At 39.3% G+C, this 11,274-nt stretch overlaps 1 protein-coding gene across 1 annotated transcript; it reads left to right on the plus strand.

The window, feature by feature from the left end:
- Positions 1 to 221: 221 nt before the first annotated feature.
- Positions 222 to 1,112, plus strand: LOC145051117 (uncharacterized). Its single transcript, XM_078999252.1, has one exon. It carries the CDS (start codon positions 222 to 224, stop codon positions 1,110 to 1,112), a length of 891 nt encoding a protein of 296 aa, XP_078855378.1.
- Positions 1,113 to 11,274: the final 10,162 nt, after the last annotated feature.

The raw sequence follows: 11,274 nt of genomic DNA on the forward strand, positions 1-11,274 counted from the left end.
TGTTCCCTGTCTAGCCTTCTCTATCTTTTTTCACTGTGCAATTCTTCATTAAAGTTGTTTTTCCTTGTTTTACCCTTCCTGTGTTTGTCCCCTGCTCATCTCACTATCCTGTCCCCTGCTACTTGTTTTGAAGAAGACCTTATTGCCCCTGCAAAAGACCAACATTTGGTATCAGAGCAAAGCCTGGTTGTTGCATGCCAAAATATCAATCTCGTGAAGAGATGTCAGGAAGCAATGGAAATGGGGAGAAGGAAGGTCCAATCACTTTTGACTACCCGATGCTGTCAAGAAGCAACTACTCTGCATGGGCTATAAAGATGAGAGTCTTCATGCAAGCCCAAGGAGTCTGGGAAGCAGTGGAACCCAAAACAGCCAACACAGTTGTGGAGGTTAAGAAAGATAAGCTAGCATTGGCTGCTATTTACCAAGGGATACCCAAGGACATGTTATTGTCCTTGTCCGAGAAAAATACAGCTAAGGAAGCATGGGATGCTTTGAAGGTGATGTTCCTTGGAGCGGATCATGTCAAGACAACAAGGATTCAAACATTGAAGGCTGAGTTTGAATCCTTAAACATGAAGGAATTGGAAGGAGTCGATGAGTTTTCTGCCAAGATAAGCAACATAGTGAGCTCATTGCGTGCATTAGGGGACACAGTGAATGAGTCCTATGTAGTGAAGAAGATGCTTAGGGAGGTACCCACTAAATTTCTCCAAATTGCTTCAACACTTGAACAATTTGGGGACCTGGAAACAATGACAACTGAAGAGGTTATTGGGAGGCTAAAGGCTCATGAGGAAAGGTTAAAAGGGCATGGTGAAAGTGAAGAAAGAAAGCTTCTCTTAACCCACCAAGAGTGGACTAAGAGAAACAAGAAGAAAGGAGAAGGTAGTTCAAAGACAGCACCAAAAGGCAACCGTGGTGGGTCATCACGAGGAAGAGGAAGGGGTCGTGGCAGAGGTGGTCCTAGTGGGGGTCGAGGTGGTCGTGGCAGGGGTGGTTCAAACCAACAGAAAGAAAGAAGCCAAAGTCAAGATAAAAGTGAAATACAATGCTATAATTGTCAAGAGTTCAGGCACTACGTAGCTGAGTGCAAGAACCCAAGGAAATAAAGAAATCATGAAAGTAATTTGATCCAGGAAGATGATGAACCAGCCCAGTTATTGTCGTCCTTTGAGACTAAAGAAGAGACACAAGAAGTTTTTTTTAATGAAGAGAAGGTCAAACCGAAGCTGAGATCGAAGGGTGATGTTGTGAGTGACTCAAACATGTGGTATCTGGACACAGGGGCCAGCAACCATATGACTGGAGAGAGAAGCAAATTCCACGAATTAGACACCATGGTCTAGGGGTCTGTAAAGTTTGGCAACAACTCAAAAGTCATAATTGAAGGAAGGGGTATGATTAGCTTCCGGTGCAAAAATGGTGAGAAAAGGAGATTAATAGAGGCATACTATATACCTGAGTTGTGTAGCAATATAATAAGCCTTGGCCAACTCTCAAAAGGTAAAGGAAATTCCACTGCAGAGAGCCGGATGAGGGGAGACCCTCACGTCCGGTTCGGAGGGTGGGGATATCCCGACCCTACTATCATTATGCCTTTGCAATGTTACTTGGTTCAACTCTATTTGTGACCTTTTCTCGTATGTGGGACTCTCTATCTTCTTGGGTAGATAATCGATCGTCTTTCATTTGGATAGTGAGTTGTTTTTATAATAAGTCAAGTCAAGAATCATAATCGAACTGGAGGAGCTTGCCAGGATGGCTTGGTAAGCAAGCAAGAGGTTATATAGGCGCCATTCATCTCGATCAAAGGTGGGATCCTTGATCGCTTGAAGCTTCCTATTCGCCTTTCGGGGGGGGGGGGGTCCTGAGATTAGAATCAAGGAGAACTTCTTGAGAATATATGACTCCAGGATGAGACTACTCACAAAAGTTCAGAGATCACCAAACAGGCTTTACAAAATCGAGCTCAAAGAGGTCAATCCAAGATGTTTTGTTGCTGAAATAAGTGATCCTACCTGGTTATGGCACATAAGGTTAGATCACGTGAATTTCAGTGGCTTGAAGTCGACGTCAGATAAAGGAATCATAGAAGGAGTACCTAAGATGGTTATAACATCCCAGCCATGTGAAGACTATTGGGTGGAAAACAATCAAGAAACCCCTACCCATCTTGTACCAGTTTCAGGGCCAAGAAGAAGCTCGAGTTGATTCACGAAGACCTGTGTGGTCCAGTTTCACCCCCCACACCAGCAGATAACAAGTATTTTATGCTCTTGGTCGATGACTATAGCAAGGTAATGTGGGTACACCTGCTAAAAACAAAGGATGAAGCTCTTCAATCGTTCAAGAATTTTAGAGTTAAAGTAGTGAATGAAACCGGCGAGAAGATCAAAATTTTAAGAACAGATAGGGGCGGTGAATTTTTGTCAAATCAATTCACCACCTATTCTGATGAAACGGGACTTGACCGACAATTCACCTTACCATACTCCCCACAGCAGAACGGGGTGGTGGAGAGGCGTAATCGCACGTTATGGGGAGAAGCTGTGAGCCACGCCATTTATGTACTAAACAGAATAAGCATGAAATCCCTGAATGATTCCACACCTTACGAGACGTGGACCGGTCGCAAGCCTAATGTAGGTCACTTGAGAGTGTTCGGATGTCTTGCACACATGATGATTCCCAAGAATCAACTGAAAAAGTTAGATAAAAGCAGCAGGCGTGTCGTACATTTGGGAATCGAAAAAGGAACAAAAGATTACAGGTTGTTGGATCCGAATACTGGGTTGATACATGTAAGTAGAAATGTTGTGTTTGAATAGGGCCAGACATGGGGATGGGACAGAACGACAAAGATACAAGGAACGCCAGGAATGAGCTTTACCATTGAAGGGTTCGATTTTGACGTTGAAAACTACATCGGATACCAAAGTGACGTTAAAGAGATTGGGTCCATTCCAGTCACGCCTGATGGACTAAATAATGCCCATACTCCTACCAATATGGATTGGACCGATAGTGAATCACAGCCCAGCTACCAATTGGACCCTTAAACAGGCCCACACGGTGATACCTTATTTCCGACGAGCCCACCATCTACACCAAATGCGCCGATCTCATCAAACTCATCCAGTACAGCCTCAAGTTCTACTGGTGGCGGTGCTCCAAAACATTACCGCTTGCTCACCGATTTATATGAAAACACTGAGGAAATCCAATTGCCACCAGAAGTGCTCATGTTAGTATGCAGTAACGATGAACCCACAAGCTATTGTGAAGCGAGTCGAAAGAGAGAATGGGTAGAGGTGATGAACGCTGAGAGAACCTCAATTGAGAAGAATAATACTTGGAGACTAGTCGAACTCCCAAATGGAAGGAAGGCAATTGGGTTAAAGTGGGTCTTTAAGGTGAAGCGGGATCCAATTGGAAATATTGTGAAGCACAAAGCAATAATTGTGGAAAAGTGTTACGTTCAGAAACAGGGCATCGATTATGAAGAGGTTTTTGCTCTGGTGGCGAGAATCGAAACAGTTCGAGTCATTCTGTCTCTTGCAGGCTTGAATGGGTGGCGTGTGCATCCCCTGCACATGAAGTCGACGTTCTTGAATGGGCATCTAAATGAAGAGGTATATGTTTCACAACCCCAAGGTTTCGAGAAGAAGGATGAACCTGGAAAAGTGTATAAACTCACTAAACCCCTGTATGGCTTAAAACAAGCTCGCAGAGCTTGGTATTCATGTCTAGACAAATATCTGAAGAATTTAGGTTTCAAAAGATGTTCCCATGAGTACTCTGTGTATACAAGAACAAAGAGTGGAAGCAGTCTGATTATTGGAGTGTGTATAGATGATCTACTTGTGACAGGTAGCAATCCAGAAAACATAAATGAGTTCAAGAAGGAGATGAAGGCCAAATTTGAAATGAGTGATCTTGGTCTACTTTCATACTACCTGGGAATTGAAGTAAACCAACAAGACAAAGGAATCACATTAAAGCAGGAAGGTTATGCCAAGAACATTATGGTCAAAACTCGCATGTTAGATTGCAATCCCACCAAAAGTCCAATGGAGCATAAACTCTCTTTGACCAAGGATAAAGATGAGGAGATGGTAAATCCAACTAAGTACAGAAGCATTGTTGGCTGCCTAAGGTATCTCACTCACACTAGACCTGATATAACCTTTGTTGTTGATGTAGTTAGTCGATTTATGGAGAAGCCCGCCATAAAACACCTCCAAGTTGTAAAAGGAATCATGAGATATGTAAAAGGAACCTTAAGCCATGGTTTAGTCTATTCTAAAGGAGGATAAAAGGTCAATATTTCAGGCTATACTAATAGTGACTTGGCCAAGGATGTAAATGACAAAAGAAGCATAGGGGGAATGGCGCTTTATGTAAATGGATACTTGGTCACTAGGGCATCTCAAAAGAAAAGGGTAGTTACATTTTCATATAGTGAAGCTGAGTTTATTGTTGCCACTATGGCAGCTTGTCATGGCATATGGCTAAGGAGACTTCTTGTAGAAATCACAGGTCAAAAAGTACCACCTTTGACAATGTTTGTGGACAAGAACTCAGCACTTGACCTGATGAAAAACCCTATATTTCATGGCCGGAGCAAACATATAGACTTCAGGTATCAATTTTTCAGGGAGTGTGCTGAAAATGGAGAGATCATTGTAACTCATGTGTGTGGGAAAATCTAGAAAGCAGACATTCTCACAAAGTCCCTAGCAAGAGTGAAGCATGAAGATATGAAGGACTTGATTGGAGTGAAGAAAATTCAGAATTAAGGGGGAAAATGTTAAAGTTAATTCGGATTTTAGTTTAATGCACGTTGTTTTCTTTTGATGTTTGAATAAATCAAGGTCTCAGTGAGTGTATTCCTGGTCTTTGACATGTAGTCAAGTTAGTTCCTTATTTTTAGCCAAGTTTTAGTATAAGTAGAAAGGCAAGTGTACGATGAAAGTATCCCCACTTTGTTTTACAATTCAGTGAAGAAAAACAGTTGCACTTTGCCCCAGACTGTTATTTTGTTCCATGTCTAACCTTCTCTATCTTTGTTCACTGTGCAATTCTTCATTAAAGTTGTTTTTTCCCTGCTTTACCCTTCCTGTGTTTGTCCCCTGCTCATCTCACTATCCTGTCCCTGTTACTTGTTTTGAAGAAGACCTTATTGCCCCTGTAAAAGACCAACACTGAGAAGGTTTCAAGTCTTGACATTTCCTATTCATAGAAAGACTTTTAGATTAAACGTCATGAGGATGAAGTTGGTTTTTAACAAATTTCTCTTGGTGATAAGAACACATGTATTCAAAAACTTGAAGGTGAATGTGCAACGACCAAAAAAGTTTTATTCTATCAACAAATGTTTTAACAACACTCTACTGATATATGTTGGCTTCTCAAGAAAGGGATACCATATTTTTTCCGATCTTTATTAAACTTGGAATACTTTTTTACTTTAAACATGCCGCTACATACCACCTCCATTCAATTAGTTCTCCATCTGGATTGTATGGAAATGAAAGAGAAATACCACAAAGAGCTTTCTAGGAAGGGATCCTTGTATTTATACCCAAGTGTTGAGAAGTTTGTGTAGTAGCTCTTTTTAGAGATGGTTAACCATGACTATGTGTTATTGAAGATGTTGGAGGCCGGGGAGGTAGACGTAGTCTTTGAAGAAATGTCCGACAAAAGTTCACCTGGTGTGCCTTAAGGTAGAACAAGGTGCGTCTTCCAAGTGATATGATTTTTTGGGATGCATTTGTGTTATGTAATTTTACTTTTGTTTGGATGTGTGGGTCTTCATAGATCATATGTAGTTCTATCTTTGTTATGCTTTTGTAAGTGACTATATATATCGTCCTTTTTGTGTAATCATTTTGCAAACACCAGACTTATGTATTAAGCATGTTATTGAAAATTTGTTATGTTTGTTTTCAATATGGACTATATCGAATCCTTATATTAGCTTTTTATTATCGTTATTTCCTAATAATTTTTGTTCCACCTTGTGTTTTAAGTCAATTAGGTAAGTAGCTAAGTTACGATTATCTTATTTTTCAAAGGGGTATTAGGATATTGTATTCTCTCAGTAAATCATTTTACTTATGTCCATTATATGATCATTTTTCGAGTGTTTCGACTTGTATATTCTAAGCGATAATACAATATAAGTCGATATAATGTTGTATTTGTTTGTGTTCAACCCTAATGGTCAAACTATGTAATTATAATATGCATACCTGTGTGTTATATCGGGCTAAGTTATTTGAGTTGTTATGACCAATTTTTATTTTTCAATTTAAGTGAATCAAGATGTGGTTGGACCATGACGCTCAAAATAAATGTATCGGGTCACATGGTGTTAGCCAGAATGCCTGAATTTAGTATATCAATCTATTGTATATAATCCTAACTGGTCGATCTTAGCATGTCAACTCATGATGTTCGAACCATGGTGATTGAATTTTAACATGCTAATCTATGGTGTGTGAACCATAATGGACGAACTTGGCATGCCAACCTATAGTGGCCGAAATTAGCATGCCGACCTATGGTAGTCGCACATAGCTTGTCAAACTATGTTTTCCGAACCATGATGGTTGAACTTAGAATATCAACCTATGTTAACATGTCGGCCTATGGTGTCTGAACCATGGTGGCTGAACATAGCATGTCAACCAGTAGCATGTGAACCATGGTGGCCGAACTATGTGGATTATGCCCTAAACAACATGTGATAAAAAATTTCACACAATATGACAATTTTGCATTCTTCTCATGATTGAGCACTTAATTAAGAGCATTTGTTCTCAAAAAGTGACGTTGAACAAAAGTTTCCAAAATTGATGGCTTTTATCTCCATCCGGAGAATATTTTGCTTCTGGTCAACAAAAGGTTGTGTTGGAATGTCTCCTTAGAAATGGAATTTATGCAGATTATTCATATTCCATGTCTATGGAAACTTGACTCTTTCCATTTTCGCCAATATATACGATCTATTCCATTTTTCTTCAATTATTTGATAAGGCCCTTCCACATTTGGACTCAAATTCCTCAGGTGCTCCTTCCTACTTGCTTCATTCTTTTAAAGAACAAGGTCACCTACCTTGAATGTTATAATAGTTCTCTATCATGGACTTCTACGTTGCTTGTTGTATCATCGTATCATTACACCATTCCTTTAAAAGATCCAAACTTACCCTCAGATTAGTCGTATTTATTTTGGTGCATTGTTTAGTAGTTTGAGTGGTTCGGACACTCATTTCGATTGGGATGACTACTCTAGTTTTATTAACTAGACTGAAAGGAGTTTCTTTTTCGATGTTCTTGTTGGATTAATGTCTAAGTCCATAACTATAATTGGTAAGACTTGACCCGACCCGGCATGGTCCATTTGGGTTGCATGGCATCATGCATTTGGATAGACTAAAATGAGAGAAATAACACTTAAGGTTGTTAATATATTATAATTTCTAATATATTAATAAGGTTATTTAATTATTATTTATCAAGAATTAATTTGGAATTAATTAAGTGATCAAAAGGAGACTAATTAAATATATGGGTTGATTGTGTAAATCATTCATTCTTATATATGTGGGCTTGTGATCCAAGATTCCTTATGTTGGACTAAGTCCATGGGGTGACCCATGGAGGCTCCATGGAGGTTAAAATCCATGGAGCATAAGGAATGGGTAAAGTCATGAGTTACATGGTGTAACCCTAATAGCCACCATATAAAAGAATCTCATGGCTCAAGAAATCATGCACTATGTGTGAGTGTGAGGGCTAGACGATTTCAAGGAGTGTTCAAGTTTCTCTCAAGTTATTCCAAGTGTATTTGGTGTTGTGTGAACCATTTGAGGTGTCACACTTGGGGTACTAGGCACTCAAGCTTCATGAAGACTTTCTACATCAAAGAGGTATGTATTCTATCTTGTTATATTCATTGTTTTATATGCTAGATTAGGATAATACCTTGGAAGTTCATATTTGCATGTATAATAGAGAAAACATAGATCCAAGGTATTTAGGGTTGCATGTACACTTAGGAGTGTTAGAATGCTCAAAACCCAACAGTTCTCACTATTGTTGTATACGCACATAATCATATTTGCAACTTGTCTGTCCATTTTCCTTTAGCTCGATTCAATCTTGTTTTGATTCCTTTCACAATTGTTCTGTGTGTAACCTAAACTTGGACATTAGCTTGAGGATATGCAACTGGCGTGAAGTTTACCATTATCACTTATGATCACCTGTGGAAAACCATAGCGATGAACTATTTGTCGCCACATACTTTTTAGAATGTTCTTCTTGGAAATAATCGTCACGTCATTAGCTTCTACCCATTTTGTGATTTAGTAGGCCAGGTGCCTCTAGGAAAGGGCCGACAATGTCATTTCCCTATTGGAAGAATGACCAAGGATAAAAAGTTCAAAACCACTGTGGGTAGAGCTTGGACATTAGAACTCACTTGGAAACTATGAAATTTTTTGATTAAAAAGTTCATATTTGAGGTCACTATTGGTAAAAAGCATCCGGTTTGTAATATCTTATGGGTGATCGCCCTTAAACCAACATGCAGTCCACAAATTCCTGAGTGTATCTCCTAAACCATCTCTTCGGCCTCCTTTTTAGTGAGGAATTTTAACCATGGCGTGGAATATCCTTTGAGATATAATATTCCTATAATAATGTTTTACTCTACCGTGTTGACCCTGACTTTTCACGCTTCTTTCTCCCATTTGGGTAAACCATTGCTCTGGAGATATTGGATAAAAAGAGCCATCCATTATTCTTCTTCCAATTTTACATCCATCATCTCCACTTTCTATCCTTCGATGCATTACCTAGGTAATACCTGTAACACCTACTTTCTAGAATAGATCAGTTGGTGACCTAAATGGGTCGATGTTTTGGTTTTTAGGGAAACCCATATTGCCTCGGCGTGGTAGGATGGCGACCACGACATGTCATGAGACTTATATGCTCGCGTATCTGGATGGACGCCATGATTTGGAAAGAAGGATGCCACGACGTGGCGAGTGTTGCAGCCCAAGCCTACAAATTCTTCCATATTTAAAGGCCTTATCTATAGGGTTAGGTCATTTCCGATCAGCTCCACCCTCTTATCTCGAAACCCTAGCCTCTTATCTTGTCTTTTGAGGTCTTTTTTGGCATTTTGGTCATTTGATGGTTGAAGGGAGGGCTTTGTTGAGCAAAGGATCAACTAGCATCTTGTCTCCATCTCTTAGTGAATCTTCTGGACTTGTGTGAGTCTCCAAGTTCTCACCTTTATGATTCGTTTTTGTAGATCTAGACTTTTGATCTCATTTTCCTTTATGATATGTTGTCATAAATGGTTGGTTTTGATAAATTTTTAAACTTTATCACTTCTTGAGGTCCGTTGGTAATCATATGTTCCATATCTAGACTTTCATGCTATTTGGTGCAATGCATGGAGTTTTAGCTCCATTTCTTACCCTATTTTGACCTAGTTTAGGAGAGACATACCTTGGACATGCATATCCATAAAGTAAGGATTTTTATGGTTTATTGAGGGCAAGGTTTCTAGAAAGTTGGAGAAAAGGAGTTAATGGATTAAGTCATTAATGAGAAAATTGGCTTCTGCAAGTAGCCAGGAGATGGCCAAAGGATGACCATGACGTGGTGGAGTCCAACCTCATAGTTTTCTTATCCGAAAATTCCCACATCGTCATCTAGGAGGGTCCACAATGTCACGATGTCCTGCTTATCGTCTATTTTGTCATGTCATGTACACGACGTGGCCAAGTGGTCTCCACGTCGTGGTGGCTATTGATTTGGTTGACCTTTGACTTTTGTTGACCGTTGGTCATTGACTTTTTTACCTGGTTAACTTTTAGTCAAATTGTTGGTTTCAGAAGGTAGACCAAGGATTTACCTTTTGTGATTCATAGGAGGATTATAGCACCCATTGTTCGTCTATGTGAGCTTGTTAGCTGCCAATTGCGTTTGTGAGGTGAGTCTTCTCACTATACTATATAAGATGCTAGTTGTCTTTGTGATGCTTGTAAGGAAGCCAAGGATCTGGCCCTTGGCATATGTACAGAAGACCAGGATCTGGCCTCTGACATATGTATGGAAGGCCAGGATCTAGACAATGACAGTTGTATGGAAGACCAAGATGTCTCGCCTGGAACATATACAAGTAAATACCATCATTTGGCCCATGATAACAAGAGATTGCCAGACTATGATTTGGTTTATAACATTCATATGGGGTTGAAAAGACCCGTTGTATGTATGGTATGTGGAATTATGAGGGAACTCACTAAGCTTCATGTCAAAGATTTATGTTTATTATTTTAGGTATTTCTAATTCCAAAGGGAGATCTCACTGCATCCCCTGGCGTTTTATTCCACACTTAATATTATATGATTTAACCCTGATGTTCGAGAATACTTTATACTCTAGTTATCTTTTGAACGAATGAATAAATGCTGTTGGTTGTTTGAAAAATAAAATTTTTACATGGTATTTTTGAGACATTAAAATACCTTTAATAGGACTTCTTTGGAAAGAAGGTTAAATACCACTGACGCTAGTTTACTAATGGCATCAACTTCCTTATTTTTGGAGCGTAGAGTTTAGCTGATCTAAAATTCCTGGAATCGATTTGTTAATCCTTTAAATTTCGCGAAATACATATTGACGTAAGCCTTTTTTCCATATATTCTATTGATATGGTTTTCCACCAACATTGAATCTCCATTGCATGTAGCTTCGATACATTCATACTGAGCGTTAAACACAAACCTGCGAACAATGCCTCTTATTGTTCTTTGTTATTGGAGCATTTAAAATTAAAATGAAGGGAATATATGGACTTATTCCCTGAGGGGCATGTCCGTATTATTACTGTTCCTGAACCATCACTACTAGATGCTTCATAGGTATACAACAACCAACAATTCCTTACCTTTTCCCAATCCGAAGCATGGATCGATTCCTCAGTTCAGGAAGGATGTTGGGCTGGTATGGCTCCACTTTCTGGTTCCTTTACCGTATATGTATTCATCTTCTCTTCTTTCGGAGTTTCTTACAAGAAATTTGTTAGAGATGTTCCTTTAATGTCGACTCTTGGCTTCAAGTTGATTTCGCATTCCCCAAATTAAAAATGCCCATTTAGTCATTCGTCGTGACCATTCGGGTTACATCAAAATCTGTTGTATGGCTTGGTCTATTATCATAGAGAGTAGATGTGTTTAGAA

The sequence above is a fragment of the Lactuca serriola genome, chromosome 5 (assembly GCF_051521515.1).
Source record: "Lactuca serriola cultivar US96UC23 chromosome 5, Lser_US96UC23_V15, whole genome shotgun sequence".
NCBI classification, from domain to species: domain Eukaryota; kingdom Viridiplantae; phylum Streptophyta; class Magnoliopsida; order Asterales; family Asteraceae; genus Lactuca; species Lactuca serriola.